Genomic DNA, 26,077 nt, shown 5'->3' with positions numbered 1-26,077 from the left:
CACTAGGAGACTGTGGGCTAGCTGCTGGGTAACACTAATATTGTGAGCCGAGTACTTCTGTTTTAGATTTTTTTTTCTAACTTCTTTGTTAAAACAGCAGGACGATGTGGCAGTTACAGCTGAGCTCCTAGCCATCCATTGAATGGTTAGAAATGGTAGGAATTATATTGCACAAATGTTGCATTTCTTGTCATTTGCAATTTATACTTGGCATAGATAAACTGCATTTACAAGTCGCTTAAAACTAGAGCTGTGGAGTCGGAGTCTGGCCAATTTTATGTACCTGGAATAGGAGTTGGCAAAAATGTACGGACTCCAACTCCTAATAATTTAAATGGTAATGGAAAAAAATTCAATATGCTACAATGTTTTATTTCACATGTAATAGTCATTATAAAGTTCTTCTCTGCTGTAAGGATAAAGCCCAGTGAGTAGTTTTTTTCTCTAGTGCCCAGCTGATCTATTATAACCTTATTGTTTTCATTTTTGTCTTTTATTTAAACTTTGTGTTTAAGGAATGTTTGTACAGGTGTGGGACCTGTTATCCAGAATGCTCGGGACCTGGGGTTTTCCAGATAATGGATCTTTCCGTAATTTGGGTCTTCATGCCTTAAGTCTACTAGAAAGTCATTAAAACATTAAATAAACCCAATAGGCTGGTTTTGCTTCAAATAAGGATTAATTATATCTTAGTTTGGATCAAGCACAAGGTGCTATTTTATTATTACAGAGAAAAAGGAAATCATTTTAAAAAATTTGGATTATTTGGATAAAATGGATTCTATGGGAGACAGCCATTCCGTAATTCGGAGCATTCTGGATATCGGGTTTCCAGATAAGGGATCCTATACCTGTATTAGAAAATTATGTAAACATTAAATAAATTCAATAGGCTGTTTTTTATTTTTGCTTTTGCATTAATTATACCTTAGTTGGGATCAAGTACAAGCTGCAGGTATGGGACCTGTTATACAGAATGCTCGGGACCTGGGGTTTTCCGGATCTTAATTTGGATCTTTATACCTTAAGTCTACTCGAAAATCATGTATACGTTAAATATTCAGGTTTTGCTTCTAATAAGGATTAATTATATCTTAATTTGGATAAAGTACATTGTACTGTTTTATTATTACAGAGAAAAAGGAAATTATTTTTAAAATTTAGATTTTTTTTGGATAAAATGGAGTCTATGGGAGATGGACTATCCATAATTCAGAGATTTCTGAATAACAGGTTTCCAGATAACGGATCCTATACCTGTACTCTTTTATTATTACAGAGAAAAATGTGGATTATTTGGATAAAACTGAGTCTATGGGAGATGGCCTTTCCGTAATTCAGAGATTTCTGGATCACGGGTTTCCGGATCACTGATCCTATACCTGTAGTTTCTTTAATAAATAAAAAGCCACAATGACATAGGCTTAGTTATAGATTTAGTCCCAGACTTGAACAGTAGCCTCATTAATGTTGGCACTGACTTGGATGGCCAATAGGGTAATGTGTCAGCTTTTTAGCCAGTGGTACTTTGTTTTGTTCCCAAAAGCAGACACCCTCTTCATGTAGCTTTAATATTGCTGAGCTTTGGCAGTGATAAAATGCCTAGCATTTTGTCCTTAAATCAACATTGAAAATACATTGCTACATTAAAAACAGAGGAGTCAGAGGTACCATAAACGGAGGCATTGGAGTCAAAGGATTAATTCACTCGCTCTACTGCGCTGAAAATATGTAATGACTGTATTTTTAGAATCACATTTTCTTTCTTTCGCTAAACAAAAATAATAATTGGCGGAGAATCTTGTAAATAAAAAACCATTGCACCTGAGGAAGGGGTTGTGCCCGAAAGCTTGTGCTTTGAATTTCTGCAAATAAATGTGATCAAGCAAAACTGCTGAAAAATTGTTGTGCTTCATCCTTACATGCATTTTGAAAAAACTATAACATTGGCATTAGATATTCTTGGCCTAACATTTCTTCAAGGTGGATATACCCTAAATCAGGGATGTTGTCCCATTATGATCTACATCCATAATAGTATTGTTAGCAGTGGCGTAACTACCGGGGGAGCAGGGGGTGCGATTGGGCCAGGGGCCGCACCCCCTCAGGGCCCCCCTGCAGCTCACGCGCCACGATTCCCGGGCGGTTCCGGGTGTACAGAGGGGGGCGGGGGGCCCGGCAGCGTGTCCCGCGCCAGGGCCCGCCCCCCTCTAGTTACGTGACTGATTGTTAGCCTTCTGCTCTATGGAAAATATTACTTAAATATTGATTAATAGGAAAATGTATATTGCTATATTTAACAACAAACAACTATTTCTATGTAATGGTACCATAATAAATAACTGGATGAAACCAGCTGATCACCAGCTAAAGGTCTACTGGTAGATCCCAATCTACCTTTTGGGCACCTCTGTCCTAAATATTACTAGGCCTTCTAGTCTTTTTAGGTTGATTTATTACTGTAAATGGCTATAAATGCTGATATGGCCAGTGGCACTGAGCCGCCATGCAAAAGAAATCTTTAATTCCACCGTATTTTCTCAATGAAGCCCACCCTCTGTTTGTACTGGGAGACTGGAAATTAGGGATGCACTGAATCCAGGATTCGGTTTAGGATTCGGCATTTTTCAGCAGGATTCGGAGTCGGCTGAATCCTTCTGCCTGGCCGAACCGAATCCTAATTTGCTTTTGACTTTTTGTCACAAAGCAAGGAAGTAAAAAATGTTTTCCCCTTCCCACCCCTAATTTGCATATGCAAATTAGCATTTGGGTTCGGTATTCGGCCAAATCTTTCGCAATGGATTTGGGGGTTCGGCCGAATCCAAAATAGTGGATCTGGTGCATCCCTACTTGAAATAGGATACAAAGTACAACAGACCCCAAGGCCCCTCCATAGTCTGCTGTATTATAGTTAGGCCACTGTATATGACTATAGGTTGTTCTGTGTAGGAGCTGCTGTATTCTAGGCTGGGCAAATTGAATACTTGAATACCAACCATGGTCATTTTTAGCAGGTGTTATTGGAATGTGGGAGGAAACTGGGGTACCATGAAGAAACCCACTCTGAAAACACCTTTGCTGCAAACAAACCTAGAACCCCCCTGCTGTAACGTAGCAATGATTTGCTTTATACACTATCAGGTGCTATTACACTGCAGTGCTGGGAAACAATAGTGCCCTTTGCAAAAGAAAAATATGGTATTTTCAGCCAATGTATTTTGCTGTTGTGCCACTTAATAAATGTCTAATGAACACTCAGGAATTACATGATGTCTACTTACCTTTGACACCCCAGCTGTTTGTTACCCTCCAGAAGCCATCATTCATTGTCTGGAATAGGGCAGCAAATCCACTTTTTCAGATTTGGCCGAATCCCCAAATACTTCATGAAAGATTCGGCAGAATACTGAATCCGAATTTGCATATGCAAATTAGGGATGGGAAGGGGAAAATGCGCCACAAGTCAAATGAACTGGACTTGCTGTGTTTTTTTTTTTTCCTTGAAGACGTTTCGCCAGTTATCTAGTGAGTGGTGAAACGTCTTCAAGAGAAAAAAAAAAAAAAACACAGCAAGTCCATTTGATTTGACTTATTTCTATAGATATACCATGACCTGGATGAATGAGAATCTTAACAAACATAGGATAATGTCTACTTACCTTTGACACCCCAGCTATTTGTTACCTTTCAGTACCCAGAAACCATTATTCTGTGTCTGGCATAGGGATGCACCGAATACACTATTTCGGATACGGCCGAATCCGCGAATCCTTAATGAAATATTCGGCCGAAGACTGAATCCGAATTTGCATATGCAAATTAGAGACCGAAAGGGAAAAAGTGTATTTTGCTTTTGTGTCTTTTGAGCGACTATCTCCCCGAACTGACTCAGCGTTTTTCCCCTCACTGAGGCAACTTTGGATGACTACTGAAAACGCATCGCCGCGTGTGCATTAGCGCAGGCGACTTTTCATTGCAACCTGTGGGGAAAAACGCTGAGGCAGTTCGGGGAGATAGTCGCTCAAAAGACGAGGCAATTAGTCGCCAGGCGACAAAATCTCCCCGAATCTCCTTGTGTGGCCTTACCCTTAGGAATAGAATAATATCTACTTGCCTTTGACACCCCAGCTGTTTGTTACCCGCAGAGCCGGATTTACATAGAGGGCACCCCTAGGCCCACTGCCGTTCGTCGCCCCAGTCCCCTCCCCTTTATTCGTGCAAATTTTCATCATGAATGGGGAAATTGAAAAAATTATTGTATCTCCAGCACATCCCCAGGGTTTTTGAACCAATGTGGGTGTGGTTGGGCAGCATGCCGCCCCCCTAAAATCCTGCTGCCCTAGGCCCGGGCCTAGGTGGCATTTCCACAAATCCGGGCCTGGTTACCCGTCAGTACCCAGAAGCCATCATTCAGTGTCTGGAGTAGGGATGCACTGAATCCACTATTTCGGATTCGGCCGAATCCCCGAATTCATGAACGATTCGACCGAATACTGAATGTGAATTTGCATTTGCAAATTAGGGACAGGAAGGGAAGAAGTGGAAAAAAACATTTTTTTTGTGACAAAAAGTTACGATTTCCTTCCTGCCCTAGTTTGCATATGCAAATTAGGATTCGGCTGAATCACAATCCTGCTGAAAAAGGCCGAATCCTGACCCAGTCTTTATTCTGGAAACAGCTGGATTGAGCCTCTAGGACACTTTTGCTCTGTCTCCCATTTTTGTTTATTTTCAAATCCATATCAAGTCATTAGTAGAACATAAATCCAGTGAGTTTGCTGATGGCCTGAATGAGAGTGAGACTTTTGGGCAGTATGTAAGAAGCCTGGTAACTACTCCTCTTACCTGTTTGTCTTTCTCTTGCTGCAGTCTGTGTGTCCATTCCCCGCGCGCTGGAGAAACCCACTCTTCACAATAACTGATTAGTACTTTGAAAGTCTCTGCCCATTTGCTAAAAATCCTGCATTGAAGGTTGCCATGGTGATGCCAGTACCAGGGGTTTAGACCCATGATGGTTTTAAATCTTAAAAACATAAAATAGCTGGTGAAAAAAAAGTCTGTAATAATATTCCTTAAAGGTTAATGTTCCCATTTTGGATTCATGGAATAGAAATTGTATTAGTGCAAGAACTTGTGCTTGAAAATGGAAAAGCGTGAGCCCCCTCGCCCCCCTTTCTGTCTCCCTGTGACTCAGAGAAGGAGGCAACTCGCAGGGCCCGGAATAGCTCTGATGCTGTCATCTGTGGACAGCCGCTGATTTTCCTGTTTTTGCAAGCTTACCAGGCTTTCCCTAATCCTATAGTCCTAGTTTTGCTGTGTTTATAGCGGTGGCCAATTTTCCTTTTTAATCTGCATTTATCAGCGGGAGCGGCTCCTTTACTTCTTGCGTCAGACTCTGCCCCTTTCAGGCTTTCATTCTTTTACTTTCTCATTCCCTTTTCCATAGGTTTTATTTTCCCCTCTGTGATTCCTGATTCTATCCCCATTTTCTTCAGCACTTTCTGCCTTTCTCTTTCCTCACTCTCTAATCCCTCTCTACTCTCTCTCTACTCCAAGTTCTCACATTTCATCGCTGACACCACCTTCGTTGCCTTTTTTTTTACCATCTCTCCAGTAGTCCATCTTTCTTATTATATGTTTCCTTTTTTCACTTTCATTTATTTTCCTTTATTTCCAAATTCTTTCCATCCCTTGCCCCGCTAAGGAGTGCAGATGCCAACATGACCCCCAGACACAAGCTGTATCCCTCCTCCCTGGCAGCCCTTATTGAAGGAACTCAACGGCCTTTCTTGTTCCTTGTCACAGATTTTAACTACGGCACGGATGGATATGATGCCGAAGGCAATGAAGAACACAAAAACTCACGTGAAGGCTCTGAAACTATGCCCTACATTGACGAGTCACCCACCATGTCTCCTCAGCTCAGTGCCAGGAGCCAGGATAGTGTGGATGGGGTCTCACCAACTCCAACAGAGGTGCTGCTGCCTGGGGTAAGTACTTGCTTTGCATAAAATGCTCTACAATTTGTTTTAGTTCATGGATACTCCCCTGAGTCTGGGAAGCCTCTGGTAATTTCTTATTATAGCTAATATATTAATTTAATATAAGCTTCCTCATGCTGAAATAATAAACATTTTAAATAGAATCAATTAAATATTCTGCATTGTTTCTGAAATAATCAAGTTTCTATTCACTATCAGTCTCAGCATCTGTTTCTCTTTATTCTGTCTTCATGTAGCCGTTGGGTGTCAGATGAATAATCCAATATATTTTATAGGGGGGCTTCCTTTCCTAGCAGATGTATTAAAGCTCACTCAAATAACTGATTCCAGTACAAACACAATCTAACACAATAAATGCCTTTTGTACAAATTCTGCATGTAGAGAGACAAGATTGCTTGGGATTTTAATAGAGTGAGTTCTAATACATCTTCTAGAATCTAGGCAAAAGGAGCCCCCTATAAGATATATTGGATCATTCATCTGACACCCAACTCCTGAATGAAGACAGAATGAAGAGAAACAGACGCTGAGAGATAATGAAGATAAACTTGATTATTTCAGAAACAGTGCAGAAGTTTTAATTAATTGTATTTAGAAAGTTTCTTATTTCAGTATGCTGACGCTAATATTACATTTTAATTTTCACGATAGTTCCCCTTTAACAAATGATATTTCAAGAGAAGCATTCAGACATAACTTCATCTTTGACATGGTCAGCTGGGTGTTTTGGGGCGTCTAATGAGGGAGTGTGTGCAACATGGTATATAGGAAGGATCTTGTCACTTCTGGAAGTAACCTGGTTAATTATAACTACTAGTAATAATATACTGCTTAATTATAGTGGAGGATTTCTTTAAAACCTGTCCTGGTACTGAACTTTTTAACCCTCTCCACCCTGCCAGATTGAGGTGCAGCATAACAGCAATGAACGTGTGAAGCCTTCATAGAGACAGTGTGTTTATTATGCTGATCCCAGTAGAAATCATTGCAGTGGAAGTGTGATATGTAAAATAAATATCAACTACAAGGTGCTATGTGGATAGTGTTACAAACTTTGTTGACTAGAATAGTGGAACTGTCAAGGCAAATACATTTCTCACTTGGGTATTTTTCCATCCATTAACTCTGCATTTTGCCTTTCTTGTTGCCTGGGTATTCTGTGAGGGATGGTCAGGCTTGATAGAGATCTGACTGGCATTTATTTCAGTGGCAGACGCCTATATTACATGAAGGTCAGCAAAGTGATCAGTTGATGGTGACAACAGAATAAAGGGGAGATGGGAAGGCAGAAATGAAATCTGTATAGTAACTTCCGCAGGTGACAACTTCAGATCAGAAGGCATTTGGATCAAACTATTATATAGATAATGTAACTATTATATATAAAATATGACCTCTTGGGCTTAAATTCTTATTGGTACTATGAAATATAAATTGTTAAAAACATAAAATCTTTTAAACAATAGCCATTAAGCTTTCTTCTACTTCACCTTTGTTTGAACTGCATAAAAGTTTAAAAATGCTTTTATTCAAGGTGATGGTATTGTGTATTAGAATTGTGCTGATCGGGTTGCAGAGGGAAACCAGGCAAGATACTTTGGCTTATCTTCACTATCAATGTGGAATGCAACATTTACTTGTTTTGCACTTAAAGCAAGATCACAGGGACAAATCCAAGGATTACTTTGCAGGTTCTGAGCTAAATGCCATCTCTAAAGCCAGCATTGCTTGCCTCCATTTGTATTGCTGAGCTCTTTTCTTTCTATTGTAAAAACTGTCATTCTAATAACTGTCATTATTATACATCCATTTTTCTTGCTATTTGAGCCATGTGATTTTTTTAGTTTGGGAGAGTCCAGAAATGGTGCTCTAACAATGATAGTGAAGTCACTGGAGTGCAGTACATAACCCTTCAGGCTCTAGTTGTGAACACTGTGTCTATTGTAACCTTTTATCCATATCCCCCTCTTGGGTTGCCTCTCCCAAATCACTGATCATGAAAAGCAGTATGGGAGGGAGGCAGAAATTAATTATTTGATTGGTGCAGTAATAAGGACTTTCTACCAAACCACATTTACTGTAGCAGTAAATGAATAATGCTAATAATCTAAACGGTAAGTGCAAAGAAACAAAAAATAGTTTGCACAGATACATATAGTTCTAGCAAACTGTTCCTTTAAATATACACTAATGAGTGACAAGCCAGTTGTGAAAAACACCAGTATGAAAATACAAGTGAGGGCTACTCATTAGATAATGATTCTTTTCAAATATGTATCCCATGGTGTTCAGTAGCTGTCCTCATAGTAGGCAGTCACATAACGACAGCAAACCATTCCGGACCCTTGGAGCTCAATATAGACAAAAACCATTCCGTAGCTCACTGCTGTCCAACTTCTGTGATACAGAGGGCCGGAATTTTTCTGGCCTATATGGTGGAGAGCCAGTAACCAGTGTTGACCACTCCCTGTTTTTAAACCATGTCCACATTAATGGTGGTATATGAAAATTCTAATTTATTCAGGATAGATACAGTATCTAGTAGAATTAAATTAACAATAACAGCAAAAACTGAAAGTGTTTACAAATGATGACAATATCATGTAGTGTATTTGCTTCAGAAACACTACTATAGTTTATATAAACAAGCTGCTGTGTAGCCATGGGAGCAGCCAGTCAAGCTGGGAAAAGGAAAAAAGGCACGCGTTACATAGCAGAAAACAGGTAAGCTCTGTAGCATACAATGGGATTCTGTTACCAACTGTGTATCTTGTGCTTGAATGGCTGCCCCCATGGCTACACAGCAGCTAGTTTATATAAACTTCAGTGTTTTTATGCACACCAGCTTTACAGTGCAGAGCAACAGTACATTATACTGCCATTCCTTTTAAACACTTACTTTTGGTGTTACTGTTCCTTTAAGTCAAAGGCAACTGGACATTTAGAGTTTTTTTTTCCATAAAAACTTTTCACCACTTATCAAAACGCATCAGTTAACAGTGCTGCTCCAGCAGAATTTTGCACTGTAATTAGTTTCTCAAAAGAGCAAACAGATTTTATTTATATTTAATTTGAATATCTGACATGGGGCTAGACATATTGTCAGTTTCCCAGCTGCCCCAGTTATGTCACTTGTGCCCTGATAAACTTCAATCACTCTTTAATGCTGTACTGCAAGTTGGAGTGGTATCACCTTCCCCCTTCCCCCCCCCCAGCAGCCCATCAGCAGAACAATGGGAAGGTAACCAGATAGCAGCTCCCTAACACAAGATAACAGCTGCCTGATAGATCTAAGAACAGCACTCAATAGTAAAATCCAGGTCCCACTGCGACACATTCAGTTGCATTAAGTAGGAGAGACAACAGCCTGCCAGAAAGCAGTTCCGTCCTAAAGTGCTGGCTCTTTCTGAAAGAACACGACCAGGCAAAATGACCTGAGATGGATAACAATTTCAGGTATGTTCTTTAAATGCTAAATATTATGCTGATATTTGGCATGTAAAAATGGATTCTCATTCATGGACTTGCAAATACATCTTTAAGCTTTTTTCCTACTCAGTAAACAACATGACATCTAAGTACAGGTTTGAGACCTGTTATCCAGAATGCTCAGGACCTGGGGTTTTCCAGATAAGGGATCTTTCTGCCTTAAGACTGGTAAAAATGATTTAAACATTAAACAACCCCAATAGTATGGGTTTGTTTCCAATAAGGATGAATTATATCTTACCGTAGTTGGGATCAAGGTACTGTTTTATTATTACAGAGAAAAAGGAAATATGTTTTAAAATGTTGAATTATCTGATTAAAATGTAGTCTATGGGAAACCTTCCCATAATCCTGAGCTTTCTGGATAATGTGTATCTGTATAATGGGTTCTTTTCCTATCACATTTAGGACTGCCTATATCTAGATCTTATGACCATAAAAGAAGCCCAGTCTGTTGCTGCAGGAAATTGGAAACTGGAAGTAGTTTGTTTCTCTGTTTACATTGTTAATCATAATTTTGCTACTTGTCTTGTAACTTCTAGCAACTGGTCAACTGCTTGAAAGCCCACATTTGATCAAATAGGATATACAGAAGGGCTTCTAAATGATGACAGTATCTTTTCAATCTCAATCAAATAAAATGTGTTGTGAAGATAGTGACGTTCTGGCTATGATCATATTCGTAAGATGCAACCTTTGGAATTTTTTAAACAGATAGTGGCAAAAAGCCAAACCAAGGAATCATGCAGCATTTAATAGCATTTGATTGATGTTGGCTACAGTAATGAAAATGAAAATGTCACTGCACTAATAATGAGACTGTAGCTCTCAAACATGCTTTTTATTAAATGTAAATCTATCTATCTATCTATCTATCTATCTATCTATCTATCTATCTATCTATCTATCTATCTATCTATCTATCTATCTATCTATCTATCTACTGTATCTATCTATCTATCTATCTGTCTGTCTGTCTGTCTGTCTGTCTGTCTGTCTGTCTGTCTGTCTGTCTGTCTGTCTGTCTGTCTGTCTGTCTGTCTGTCTGTCTGTCTGTCTGTCTGTCTGTCTATCTATCTATCTATCTATCTATCTACTGTATCTATCTATCTATCTACTGTATCTATCTATCTATCTATCTATCTATCTATCTATCTATCTATCTATCTATCTATCTATCTATCTATCTATCTATCTATCTATCTATCTATCTATCTATCTATCTATCTATCTATCTATCTATCTATTGTATCTATCTATCTACTGTATCTATCTATCAATTTACCTATCATCATCTATCTATCTGTCTGTCTGTCTGTCTGTCATCTGTCTGTCTGTCATCTATCTGTCTGTCTGTCTGTCATCTATCTGTCTGTCTGTCTGTCATCTATCTGTCTATCTATCTATCTATCTATCTATCTATCTATCTATCTATCTATCATCTATCTGTCTATCTATTTATCTATCATCTATCTGTCTATCTATTTATCTATCATCTATCTGTCTATCTTTAATCCTGAATTATATAAAAATTGTGTAACCATAGGGACAGTCAATGGAAATCTATTGATTATTGATGTGTACAAAACACACATAAACATGGATACAACGGAATATGCAACTCACCTCTTGCATACATAAGGTATGTCCAAGGAGTTGTCCTTTGCCTAAAATTAAACTTTAACTCCCAGTATTTGTCAGAAACCTCAGCTTGAACTTGCAGCCATGTCTTTAGGTGCAGGGACGTATAGTCATTATAATCAGAGATTCTCTAAAGGTGTATCTCGGTGATCCCCAACCAGTGCCTCGTGAGTAACATGTTGCTCTTTGACCCCTTGGATGTTGCTCCCAGTGGCCTCAAAGCAGGTACTTATTTTTGAATTCCAGGCTTAGAGGCAAGTTTTGTTTGTAAAAATTGTTGTTTACTGCCAACCAGAGCCTCCTGTAGGCTGCCAGTTCGCAATTGGTTACCAAGAACCAATCACAGCCCATAATTGACATCATCAGGAACTTTTTACATGCTTGTGTTGTTCTCCAACTTTTTTACATTTGAATGTGACTCTCTGGTAAAAAAGGTTGGGTATCTCGAGAAGTGATCCCCAACCAGTGGCTCATGAGCTACATGTTGCTGACCAACTTGTTGGAGTTACTCCCAGTGGCCTCAAAGCAGGTGTTTATTTTTGAATTCCAGGCTTGCAGGAAAGTTTGGGTTGCATAAAAACCAGCCGTACTGCCAAACAGAGTCTCCTGTAGGCTGCATGTCCATATAGGGGCTACCCATAGCCAATCACAGCTCATGAAATTTTTTAATGCTTATGTTGCTCTCCAACTTTCTTTACATTTGAATGTGGTTCATAGGTAAAAAAGGTTGGGGATCTCTGGTGTATCTAGTGGCTTGACTAATATTAGTATGAACGATAGGAGTCTTAATGGTTTTAGCCAGCCAAGTTTTGTAAGATTGTGAGCTCATTTGGGCAGGACCTTCTTTACCGCATTTATTTTATAACACTGCAGATTGTGTTGGCTTTTTATAAATATGTTGTCTTTCCACCCCCTCAGCATAAAATATTTAAAGACAGGGATTAACATCAGATACGAAGGGAGCACCCAGGCCGTGCTGAAGCATTTTGAATCAGTTTTTGTTGGATTTATTCAGTTTACATGGGATACAGGGTAGTTTTTTAGGCAAGCCCCTTGGTTATTGAAAGCCCATAATAGTGGTATCTTTTCTAGGATTTGTTGGGGTAAGGGGGTCTAATAGAATCTGTTGATTTTTTAGGGTCGATGCTGGTTATGTTTATATGAAATAGAGATATTGTGGTAATGTTTCCCCTCTATAGTACCTTCTATATAATATGCTAACAGCACAGTCCACATGCAGCCAACCAGTTCCTGAAAATGACATATGCTAGCAACTGCCCAAGGTTGTCGGGAGTTAGAACTGACAGTTTAAGGGCTTCGTGTCTGTGCAGCGTATTCTCTTGGCTTCTCAGCCAGAAGCTCCCTTTTTTTTCTGCCACAAGAAGAAAAAACTGCTGAGATTAGAAAAGGATTGCTAGGTTATAAACTGAATTACTCTTAATGAGCTTTCTGCAAAACAATTAGGAGTAGCAGGCTTAAGGAGAGAGAAATATATTTCTGCTGAATAAGCCGTGATGATTTGTGATTGGCTCAGTGTAGTGCTGGTCATATTTTATGAGCAGTATCTGTAAAAGGCTTTTCTAACAATTTCATTTTAGACTACTGTAGTTTTTGCTGATGCTTCAGATCCAGTCCTCTGGATCAAATTATTCTTTGTGGTTAAAATGAAATATATAGATGTATAGAGTTGTAATGCAAAGTATTACAGAATGGACCTATCCTATCCTAGTGGACAATTTAAGGTCCCTAATAGTGATGGGCGAATCTCACAATGAAACGTGAATGCACAGTGAAATGCATTGAAGTCTATGGGCAACAAATTTATCTCGACGCTCAATCATTTTTTTTCACACATTGGAGTCTATGGGCATCATTTTCATGGCAAAACTTTGCGAAAAATTCTGCTCATCACTAGTCCGTAAAAGTCGTGCGTACACCTACCTGATACTGCCCCAGATCCACCAGAAAACAACATTCAGGTCCCATCCTTGCAACATTTTCAAATAAAGAAATGTTGGAAATAAGAAAGGGCTGATTGGAGATACAATAGGCTGGGGCCCATAACAAGATATTTCAGCTCTGCAGGACCCCACTGCTTTAAAGGAGAACTAAAGCTTTAGTAGAAGTAGGCTAGAAATGTTGTACATTATGTTTTGGAATTCTGTACCAGCCCAAGGCAACCACAGCCCTTTAGCAGTAAAGATCTGTGTCTGCAAAGATGCCCCAGTAGCTCCCCATCTTCTTTTCTGCTGATTCACTGCACATGCTCTGTGCTGCTGTCACTTACTGAGCTTAGGGACCCACTCACAATATAAGGGATGCTCCGAATACGCGATTAGTTCGGGATTCGGCCTTTTTCAGCAGGATTCGGATTCGGCCGAATCATTCTACCCGGCCGAACCGAATCCGAATCCTAACTTGCATATGCTAATTAGGGGCGGGAGGGAATCGTGTGACTTTTTGTGATTTTTGTCACTAAAATTTAAGATTGATTTAATTTAAAGTGAAAAGTACGCAACTGCAGGAATGGGTGTGTTAAAAACAAGATATCTACAAATGTTAATGCATCGTTACATTTTATTACACCAAGTTTAAAACACAGGAACAAAGAAAATAGTAATTATGTCTTGTTCAGTGATAAACCCTGTTCTTGCAAGGTCCCTTACTCTAATTACCTCATTAGGCTTTAGTAGCCATTAGGAGTTATCCCCTGAAAATACAGGACTGTCACTCAACAACCATGGGCTCCTCTAGGCAACTGAATAAGGAGGGTAAAGCTATACAAAAAAAACCCACCTTGCTAACATGGATCCATTTTTGGGGTTGTGTGGCAGCCAGAGGCACAGAAGAAGAATGGTTTCTCCTAAATATCAGCATATTCTGAATACCAATGTGACACAGTGGGGGTCATCAACACTGAATTTGCCAATGGGCAGTAACTCATAGCAACTCTTACAGCTGGCTTCAAAAAGCAAATCACTGATTGGTTGCTATAGGTAACTGCCCATGGGCAAATTTGCCCAGTGTTGATAAACGAGCCCCAGTCAGTCAAGCTGAATAGGGGATCTGGCTCCTAAAGGATAAATTAAAAAACCCTAATTTTGTTGGCAATTATGAGTAATATATGATGTTGCTTTTACATGTTGCTAAAAATTAATTTATTTTAATTTATTGGAGCTCCCTATTGATGTTCTCTGTTCCCTGTCTGCTTTTCAAATGGGGAGTGGGCGTGTGCTAATGGTCCCTGCCAGAAGCACAGTAGGAGGGGGACAGCCAATCACAACCCAGTCACACAAGTAAAGACAAACTTCAGTTCCCTATCAGGTCCTGCTAGCTGCTGATTGGTTCCTGTCCTACAGTGCAGTGAGCTGAGAGCTGCCGGCTTCCCTGCACAGCCTGGGAATTCAGTCAGCAGGAACTGGAAGAAAAGGGAGGGATTATTAGGGTTTTTGCAGAAATATTTAATAAATCAGCCTGAAACACTACTTTTTTTTAAAGCACAATTCTTCTGTATCTAAATGAGTATAATGCTATGTTCTTATTTTTTACACAAAATGTCTCCTTTAAAACAAGACAACGATCCTAAGCACAAGAAGATTTTAAAATTAGAAGTGATCTGTAAGTAAGAATGGCAAAAATCTCTACAACAAGAATTAAAAGACTGTAAAGACATGTAAACACTCCAAGGGCCAGGGGCTGTCCGGTTGAGGACCAGGGGCATAATAACTACAGAGGAAGCAGACCGTGCGGCTGCAGGTGAGCCCAATGAGACCCTAATTAATAAGTAATTTTAATATATATATATATATATATATATATATATATATATATATATATATATATATATATATATATATATATATATATATATATATATATATATATATATATATATATATATATATATATATATATATATATATATATATATATATATATATATATATATATATATATATATATATATATATATATATATATATATATATAGTGTGAGGAGAAGAAGCCAGCACTCACGATAAAGTCACGAATGGTGCCTGGGTGCAGTCCTTGTAGGAAATGGATGTAGAGGAAGAATTGAAGATCGCACTCACAGGTCTTATGTGTAAATAAATCAATTTATTCGGTGAACAGTCGCTGACGTTTCGGCTGATACGACAGCCTTTCTCTGAGAAAGGCTGTCGTATCAGCCGAAACGTCAGCGACTGTTCACCGAATAAATTGATTTAATTCTTCCTCTATATATATATATATTGGTAAAACAGGACAACCTCTGGATACGTTGGGGCCCTAAAATTATCTTGCTGTGGGGCCCAGTAACATCTAGTTACGCCACTTCCGAGGACCATTGCATTCATTGCCCCAGCAGGATTTATTAACCTGCTTGAGCCACATCTGTCAGATTTTCGGCCAGATATCGGTTACCACTGCCCTCTCTGAGGGCCCCATACACAGGCCCTGTCAGTCGGCTACTTTTATTGGCCCGTGTATGGCCACTTTTAGCTGGATACAAAAAGGTGTTTACAAGCTAGGATCTTTGTCAAAGGGGGTTTTACTAAATACTTACTGGGGTGCTTGAACTTTTGCACAACACAGTTACTGTTGTTCCTACGCTTTAAAGTTGGTGAAATAAAATGATGCTGCATTAATATTTGCAAATACAGTAGAATCCCCATTTTATGTTTTTCAGGGGACTAGAAAAAAAATGGAAAATCGAAAATCAGGGAAATGTTTTATGCATAATATATAGGTGGGTCCACAAAACAACAATGTAAAATGAAGGGAAATTTAAAATCAGGGGATGTTTTAGGTTTGAGGTTTCACTGTATTTTGTTTAACATACTGCAGTAGTTTTTCGACTTTTCACAAACTAAATATGTAATTTGGTCAGGGCTTAATCCAGTCCTCGCCCCTTGATCCACTCATGTCTAGGCCCTATTTAAGATACCATTCCTTTCATTAGACTATAATATATCCCATTATCAGCTCAAGGGCTTAAATATAGCTGTTGAAGAAGAGACATATACAGTTAACATTTTTAAAGTACAAATTCGAAAGCAGCCTGTTCCACAGTTACATATGAGAACTTCTTCCCATTCGGAGCAAACTGGATTGATGAGAGTGCGTATCATTAAAACACCTGATGGCCAGATTGGCCAATAACAGCTCAGATCTGATCTACTGACAGTTAGCAAAATGGTCAGATGACAGTGTGAGACCCATTGTTTTGTTCATTGTTGCTTACAACTAAAGTGATCACAGTCCTGAATGCCTATAGCAGTGATCCCCAACCAGTGGCTCATGAGCAACATGTCTCCAACCCCTTGGATGTTGCTCCCAGTGGCCTCAAAGCAGGTGCTTATTTTTGTAATTCCTGGTTGGAGGCCATTTTTGGTTGCACAGAAACCAGATGTACTGCCAGACAGAATCTCCAGTAGGCTGCCAGTCCACAGTCATAGGGGCTACCAATAGCCAATCACAGCCCTTATTTGAACCACTCGGAAACCTTTTTCCTGCTCGTGTTGCTCCTCAACTCTTTTTATAATTGAAGGTGGCTCATGGGTAAAAAAAAAGGTTGGGGACCCCTGGTTTAGAGTCTGCTGAGTTTTAGCCGGTTGTGATCAGACAGTCGTAAAATTTCTGCACCTCTGATGAAGGCTCCTGTTATCCCTCAGGGGAAATGAATGCTGAAATTGGGAGATGATGGATTTTGTCTGTGTTCACAGTTTGTCCTGAACTCATTGATATAGAACAAGTACTGCTTGTGCTTATTATGGTTATGGTGCATAGAAAAGTTCATACCCTTAGCTTTTTCTATGATTTAAGCTATGCAAATATTGTCCAGCAGATGCAGGATTTGGAAGCCCTCTTTAAAAAAAAAATCCATGGTTTAATTACATATGGATCTATATTTAAATTTTGCATGTTGTGTTGCTTTTCAAAGTATAATGCCAAAAATGATGAAAGAGTTCATCTGAGTGGAACACTCTTAAAGAGGTTGTTCACCTCTTTAACTTTTAGTATGATGTTGAGAGTGATGTTCTGGGGCAACTTGCAATTGGTTTTAATTTTTTTTATTATTTGTGGTTTTTGACTTATTTAGCTTTTTCTCTTCAGTTTGCAATTACAGCAATAAGGTTGCTAGAGTCCAAATGACCCTAGCAACCATGTAATGATTTGAATTAGAGACTGGGATATAAATAGGAGAGGCCCTGAATAGAATGACAAGTAATAAAAGGGTAGCAATAACTATATGTTTGTTTATAGATGGGGTCAGTGACCTCAATTTGAAAGCTATAAATCAGGGGTCCGCAAACTACGGCCCTACAATGTCTTTTACCCTGCCCCCACCACCACTATCGATTGCTATGGTTTTGCGCAAAAAAAACTGTTCCCCCATCGCACTGCGCATGTCACCAGTCTTGGGGGTAAATTTATCAAAGAGTGAAGTTCCGCCACTAGAGTGAAATTCCGCAGCTCTCAATTAATTTCTATGGGATTTTGAAAGGCGTATTTATCAATGGGTGAAAGTGAAAGTTCACCCTTTGATAAATACGCCTATAAAAATCCCATAGAAATGAATGGAGAGTGGCGGAATTTCACTCTAGTGGCGGAACTTCACTATTAACTTCACTCTTTGATAAATATACCCCTTGGCCTTGCCGATGATTGCTGCGGGACAGCTTGCTATTGGCGCAAACATGGCGCCAACGTGACCCGTTATAGCACTTCCTTCCCCATGTGAAACCTGTTCCCGCTCATAAATCAGTGTTGCAGCATCACAAGGGGGTGTTGGGATTTAATATGCGCAACTGATTGCACAACAGTTGGGCTGCGATTCTGACTCTGGCCACAAATACTGAGAAGAACGTCTGAGGATAATAAAACACAAGCTCGGGAATCCGATGGTGCAAACCTGAGGGGAATGTTACCTGGCTCCAGGGATGTTTTCAGATTTATCTCTACGATAAAGACTTTTGCGGTAAGAGTGCCACCATCTTTTTTTCCATCAATACTTGCATTTCTGGGGTAGGTAGTAAAATTACATTTTTTTCTGCATAACGAGCCTTTGTGCTTTTAAAACACTTGTCATCTACAGTTGGCTGACCTCACAAGCTACACAACCAAAGCACACATTTGCTCCTATTTTACAACATTATGGGTTACAAAACACAATGTGGCATCGCTAAGCATGGATTATATACCTTCCCTGTTTAAAAGAATATATTTCACAGGTCATTTGTAGCTAGAGTTGCCACCCGGCCGGTATTTTACCGGCCTAGCCGGTAAAACACCTGCCAAGGCTGGGGCCGGTATTACAAATTTACGGCAATGCAATTGCCGGTAATTTGTAAAACCCTTTAAAAAAAGCCCCTGGCCTGCCCCCAATTCGCAAAGATCGCAAAGAACTTACCTTTTTTCCAGCGCTGTGAGATGTTGCTCCGCCCCTTTTGTGTCACGGTGCGTAGCCCCACCCCTTTTTAGTGTCACGGACCGCCCCCTTTTGGTACCCGCCCCCCACTGGCCGGTAAATTTTTTTAATAAAGGTGGCAACCCTATTCGTAGCTCTTGTGTATTTTATATGATCCATAACTGTCCGTGATCCACCTCCAATGTAAAGTCAAACAAACACTCATCAATATGATGCCCCTTAATATAATTACTCCTTTAATTATCTACTTTAAAAAAAACATGAACAAATTCCCATGCAGACTGCACAAATTCCCATGCACACTGCATAAATCTGATATGTGCAGTGTGCATGGGAATTTGTTCATTTTTCGCCCCCAAACTATAGTCCGGCCCCCCCAACAGTCTGAGGAACTGTGAACTGGCCCCCTGTTTAAAAAGTTTGAGGACCCCTGCTATGGTCAGAAGAAGACTGCAAATCATTAAAAAAAAAAAACCCCATAAAACTATACAAAATAAATAATGAAGACCAACTGAAAAGTTGCTTCGAATTGGCCACTGTATAACATGCTAAAAGTTACCTTAAAGGGATACTGTTATGGGAAAAAAAAAAAATCAAAACCAATCAGTTAATAGTGCTGCTCCAGCAGAATTCTGCACTGAAATCCATTTCTCAAAAGAGCAAACAGATTTTTTTTATATTCAATTTTGAAATCTGACATGGGGCTAGACATTTTGTCAATTTCCCAGCTGCCCCAAGTCATGTGACTTGTGCTCTGATAAACTTCAATCACTCTTTACTGCTGTACTGCAAGTTGGAGTGATATCACCCCCCCTCCCTTCCCCCCCCCAGCAGCCAAACAAAAGAACAATGGGAAGGTAACCAGATAACAGCTCCCTAACACAAGATAACAGCTGCCTGGTAGATGTAAGAACAACACTCTAGTAAAAACCCATGTCCCACTGAGACACATTCAGTTACATTGAGAAGGAAAAAGAGCAGCCTGCCAGAAAGCATTTCTCTCCTAAAGTCACATGACCAGGGGCAGCTGGAAAATTGACAAAATTGAATATAAAAAAATCTGTTTGCTCTTTTGAGAAATGGATTTCAGTGCAGAATTCAGCTGGAGTCGCACTATTAACTGATGCATTTTGAAAAAAACATGTTTTCCGATGACAGGATCCCTTTAAAGGTGAACCACTTCTTTAATCTGAGGCCAAGTGGAATCCATATAAAGGGCCGTCACCCAGCCTTGATGTGGATGGTAGCTTTGCAGCAGTAATTGATGCCTTAATGTTGGAATGCAAACTGGAGAGCTACTGAATAATAGACTAAATAACTCAAAACCACAAATAATAGAAAATGAAAACCAATTGCAAATTGTCTCAGAATATCACTCTCTCCATCATACTAAATAATTTAAAGTTGAACAACACCTTTAATTCTAGGAGTGAGAAGAGAACAACATAACAAGGAGGCAAAATCCTCTTTTTTTCTGCCACTGCTTCTGTTTTACCGCCTCATTGAAGCCGAGATGCTTGGCTTGTATTCAGACAAGGCTGAGACTAAATGCTGATTTAGGGAGCTGCAGCACTCTGCGGAGAGGAGAGAATACTGCAGCTGTGGCTTCATGTGAGCTCAATCCTGCTCCTTAGCATCTTCATTCATTGACACCTGGAGACTAACAAAACAGGGATTTATATATATATATATGTATATAGTCTATTGTGCCACACAGCACAGTGCTTTCATATGTTGAGGCCACAGATTATTGGCTACTGTCCCAAGCTCAACATCTGCTTCTTCTTTTATTTTTGTGCGGGGGGCTCAAGAGGGGCAAAATATAAATAATAAAATGTAGGCATCATTCACGCAGAATTTTTGCCTGGGATCTCCTCGTGTAAATTGTTTTACAAGCTGCAAATCCAATAGATGTGGATGGGCAGGGTGCTTTATCACCCATGGGTGCCCATCTGTCAGGTGCTGCTCCTTAAAGTGTATACAGCAGTGAATTGTTTATTCCGAAAGGCATTCACTTGTATTTGTGATACCGGTGTCCCGTGAGAGTTCTACTTGTTGTCTGATTTTTAAAGGATAACTAAACCCTAAAAATGAATGTGGCTAAAAATGTCCTATTTTATATACTGAACTTGATGCACCAGCCTAATGTTTCAGCTTGTCAATAGCAGCAATGATCCAGGACTTCAGACTTGTTACAGGGGGTCACCATCTTGGAAAGTGTCTGTGACACTCACATGCTCAGTGGGCTCTGAGCAGCTGTTGAGAAGCTAAGCTTAGGGTTCGTCACTAATTATCAAGCAGAAAAAGAGGTTGGCTTGTAATATAAGATGATGCTACAGGGCTGATTATTAAATTCTGATGCTAATTGCACTGGTTTCTGTGCTGCCATGTAGTAATTATCTGTATTAATTACTAATCAGCCTTATATTGTGACATTTCTATTCTATGTGTACTGTATATTGTGAGTGGGTCCCTAAGCTCAGTAAGTGACAGCACCACAGAGCATGTGCAGTGAATCCGCAGAAAAGAAGATGGGGAGCTACTGGGGCATCTTTGGAAACACAGATCTTTACTGCTAAAGGGCTGTGGTTGCCTTGGGCTGGTACAGAAGTACAAAACATCATGTACAACATTTCTAGCCTAATGATTTAGTTAAGCTTTAGTTCTCCTTTAAAGGGCCGCAAGACTGCTTTGCTCTACCGTGGGCTGGCAAAATGCTGTTGATCTAACTCGCTGCTTAGTCTGACAAAGACCTTGAGTTCTGCCATTTTTAAGAAAACCTTAAAATAACTACTCCAGTATAAATGCTAGCACAGAGGAGCGATGGAAATAAGCAAAATAGCTGTTGATTCTTAGTATCCTGAGTTTCAGCCGACCAACTTTCTTAAAGGGGTAGTTCACCTTTACATTAACTTTTAATATATTATAGAATGGTCAGTTCAAAGCAACTTTTCAATTGATCTCTATTTTTTTTTTTTTATATATAGTTTTTGACTTGTTTGCCTTCTTCTTCTTCTGGTCAGAATCAGAAGAAAAAGACAACTAATTTATTTCATATTAATTTACCAGACAAGTGCCATGTTATATCTGCTGCCATTCCTCTTGTTTCTCACTGTGCAACAATACCATGCCTTTATGTCAGTATTTTCTCTTCATCATTGTCATTGCTTCTTTTATTTTTTTTATAGGTGTATATATATATATATATATATATATATATATATATATATATATATATATATATATATATATATATATATATATATATATATATATATATATATATATATATATATCACAGCACCCACAAAAATACTCTGATTCACTGGTATAAATTTTTTAGAGAGACGTGCATAATTTCCTTTTCTTCCGCTTGATATTTTGGCAGATACAGTCTGGTGTCTAAGCTTATCCAGTATCATTCTTGAGGTTTTCTTTCTCTGACACTTATTATTATGCCTTATTTATATAGAGATGATTTTATTCTGCAGCACTTTAGAGAGATTACACATCTGGGAATTCATGCAGTCTGCTGTGTATACTTATGCAATATCATGCTTGAAGTTTTCTTCCTCTGACATTTATTATTATTATTATTATAAAGGTATAGGACATGTTATCCAGAATGCTCGGGTCCTTGGTTTTCCGGATAATGATCTTCCTGTAATTTGGAGCTTTGTTTCTTAAAGTCTACTGTAAACATTAAATAAACACACTAGGCTGGTTTTGCTTCCAATAAGAATTAATTATATCTTAGTTTGGAACAAGTACAAGGTACTGTTTTAGTATTACAGAGAAAAGGTAAATAATTTTTTAAAATTTGGATTATTTGGATGAAATGGAGTCGATGGGAGCCTTTCCGTAATTCAGAGATTTCTGGATAATGGGTTTCCAGATAACAGATCCCATACCTGTATATATAGCTCCAATTTATACAGGTATGGGAACTATTATCCAGAATGCATGGGACCTAGGGTTTTCCATATAAGGGGTCTTTCTGTAATTTGGATCTCCATAACACATGTCTACTAAAAAATCAATTATACATTAATTAAACCCAATAGGATTGTCGGATCTGGGTTTTGGGTTTTCTGGATAATGGATCCTTATGTAATTTGGATCTTCATACCTTAAGTCTACTAGAAAGACATTTAAACATTAAATAAACCCAATAGGATTGTTTTGCCTCCAATAAGAATTAATTATCTTAGTTCGGATTAGGTACAAGGTACTGTTTTATTATTACAGAGAAATACTATTTGATTAAAATGGAGCCTTTGGGAGACATGCTACCTGTAATTTGGAGCTTTCTGAATAACGGGTTTCCAGATAATAGATCCCTTACTTGTGATACAGTGCTTTACAGAGATTAGTGACCTCATGCAATTCTCTGTTTTACGTTGCTCAGACCCCAGGGCTGTTTGTAGGACTGGTGCTGCTATAGTCATTGGATGGATTCAATGTGACTGTTCTAGAGATCCCATTGTTTCTGAGAGGGTTAAAGAGAGTCTTTTTATAAACATACTCTTTGCATATGAATGTGATTTAATTTGAGAGGTGGTCTGCATTTGTGCCGTGTTGAGTGACAAAATTACCCGTTAACTTCAAAAACAAGTACCGATTCTTTCCTGCAGGATCTTCTGCCATCTGCTGGCCAAAAGTTATCAGGAGCCATTGGATGTTTATTTTGCAGCACATCAATGGTGTCAGCTGTTCTGAACATTGGAAAAGAACCCAGTGAAACACGGTTAGATCCATTGTGCCTGAGATAGAGTCCTGCAGCACGTTGGGTATCTGCGGGTTATCCGCAAAAGCTTGTGTTACCCTGCGGGTTGCAGGTAGAACTTTCGGGAGCAGGTATAGACACAGGTCGGCGGTTATCTGGGTTTGCGGGTCGGGTCGCGGGTCTTCTGATCACGCCTACTTCTAATGATGTCACTTCCGGTTTACAATGACAGCACTTCCTGTTTCTTGATGGTCAGCGGATTGGGTTGCATATAAGGTACTTGCGGGTCGGGTAGTGGGTCCAAGCGGGTAAGTATGAGGGTCTGGGTGTGGGTTGCGGGTCACGGGTCGGTTTCAGGTTTAACAAATTGGTTCCATGCAGGACTCTAGCCTGAGATTTATAGCAAAGAGGTATTGGCACTGGGTCGTCTATTGATTTGTTGTCAGAGGATCAGATGTCAGTGGCGAGTGTTATTTACAGTCTGCAGCAGCATTAAGGTGCGCTTGGCTGCAACATGTTTGAAGGCATTTAGGAAATTGTTTAATGATTTCTGTGCAGAATGGGCTTTGGCTGGGCTACAGGCATATTGTGTGTTGTCACCCAGCGGAGTGTGTCATCAGAATGGCTTATGCCAAGAGAGGGGGGCACATGTAGGAACCTGAGACATTTGCAAAGGGGACTTGAGAGAAATGCTGAACTCAACCTATGATCCACCTCTGTGCCACAGTTCTGCTTTTACAGAGCAATTTGAATTGTGTGTCCTCTTTCCTCCTTTCACAGTTAACACCCTGGGTTTGGAGAAGGAGAGAATGTGAATATGTTAGGAGTAAAATAACTATTAATTGTATGCACTTCAGATACAGAGGCAGAACTGCAGGGGGTGGTACAGGTTTAATGCCATATACTGTTCATGGTTATGCTCACTTGACATCAATGTGAATAAAAAAAGATTCCTGTGTTCTTGTGCCAAAAGCTCCTGGCTTGTTACCTGATGCCATCTAGTGGCTACTCAGATGATTTCACTGCTCACAAGTGGATCTCCCTGTATGTCCAGGCAGTGTCAGACTGGGACACAGGAGCCCACCAAAAAACCTTAGACCACTGGCATAGAGGTGGGCAGGTAATGTTTGATTGACAGCTCAAATATTAAAACCCTTTTATAACTGGTATGGATATTTTAATGAAAAGAATAATTTAGGTTCCATGTTTAATTTGCAAAGGACTTTTATTATACAGCTTTTTATGTGTAGGTGACAGGTCCGCTTTAATATGTTAAACTTTATACCTGCATTACACAATAGTAGTTCTGGGCACTTTATCATAGTTTTGTTACATACAGGGGACATATGATTGATTTAAAAACAAATGAAACACTATAATTAGAGCTCTGTGCTCATAAGAGCTTACAATCTATAGGGTTAGGAAACAATGTGAACGTTAGGTTTTTAAAAAGAATTGGCCATTGTGTGATGTTAGGCAAGTATAGGCTACAAATGAAAAAAGGCACAAATGCAGGCCGGCAATGGAAAGCTCTTCAATGAAAAGGTATTGATTAGAATTGTATGAGAAACGGCTTATTCAATATGTATTTTTCCTGCCAGGAATCAATGGGGAATGAATTATTGAGTTTGGATTTTTTCTGTCAGCTGTGACTTATGCATACCTCCCAACTGTCCAGTTTTTAGAGGGACAGTCCCTCTTTTGACAGCTCAACCCGCAGAAAAAAAGAAACAATATTTCTAACTTAAAGGGCATGTAAAGGCAAAAAAATAAAATCCCATGTTTACTTTCTTTAATGAAAAAGAAACCTATCTCCAATATACTTTAATTAAAAAATGTGTACCGTTTTTATAAGAAACCTGACTATATGCAGTGAGATTCTCCCTTCATTTACTGCTGTGGATAGGAATTGTCAGATGGTCCCCTAACTGCTGAGCAGGGAAACAATCATACTTATGAACAGCAGGGGGAGCCCCCGCCTTACTTCCCAGCCATGCAGAACTCAAGCAGCTTTGTTTATGATGATCCCTAAGCAGCCCAGACCACACTGAGCATGTGCACAGTCTTAGTCTTGCAAAGATGTTTAACAAAGTTACAAGATGGTGACCCCCTGTAGCCAACTTTAAAAGCACAAATTATTTGTTTGATTAGGCTTGTGGTGCAGTAAGTTCATGTTTATATTTAGTATACAAAATACAGTATTTCTAGCCTTATTCTAATTTAGACTTTACATGCCCTTTAATTGGCTTTTGGCAGAGAGCCGAGAACAGCCACAAAGTTCAGATAAGATACTTTTGTAACAATTTGGAGATAAGCAAATAAGTAATTGTGACAATATAATATAACAGGTTCTTTGGGAGAAGTTAGACTCACAGCTTAAAGGGCAATTCACCTTCATTAGCAAAACTGTAACAACTGAAAAAAAAAAACCACAGAAATGTGTTCAAACTTTCAAACCCGCCAAATTTTGTAAAATGAACATGGTAATTAGGAGGTGTGGCCACAAAAAATTGGCGTGGTCCCCGTCCACGACCAAGCACTGCCGGCTTCTTGCCCCTAAATTCATATACTCGCATCCGCCCCTGGAGATTTTGTGCAGGAGCTAACTTGAACTGTCCAACCCCAGGAGCTCAGCCAAATGGCACCTGTGACTTGTTCAGATAGTTCTATGGAGAAGCAACGGTACCATAGATCCTACACAGTCACACAATGTTATGTACATTGGTCAGAGTGTTTTTAAAGGCATACTATACCCCCCCCCCCGAACAATGTAGGTCTCTATAAAA

General features: G+C 39.3%; 1 protein-coding gene across 3 annotated transcripts in view; it reads left to right on the top strand.

Annotated features, from left to right (window-relative positions):
* The window catches only part of abr.L (ABR, RhoGEF and GTPase activating protein L homeolog), a 262,424-nt gene that overhangs the window by 94,159 nt on the left and 142,188 nt on the right, over positions 1-26,077 (top strand). For all 3 annotated transcript variants that reach the window (XM_018244805.2, XM_041580866.1, NM_001086740.1), the window contains 1 exon segment: positions 5,806-5,990. In XM_018244805.2, coding sequence (XP_018100294.1) covers positions 5,806-5,990 — 185 coding nt within the window.

Source organism: Xenopus laevis, chromosome 2L (genome assembly GCF_017654675.1).
Source record: "Xenopus laevis strain J_2021 chromosome 2L, Xenopus_laevis_v10.1, whole genome shotgun sequence".
Taxonomy (NCBI): domain Eukaryota; kingdom Metazoa; phylum Chordata; class Amphibia; order Anura; family Pipidae; genus Xenopus; species Xenopus laevis.
The sequence above is the reverse complement of the archived record's forward strand: the minus strand, read 5'-3'. Positions and strand labels throughout refer to the sequence as shown.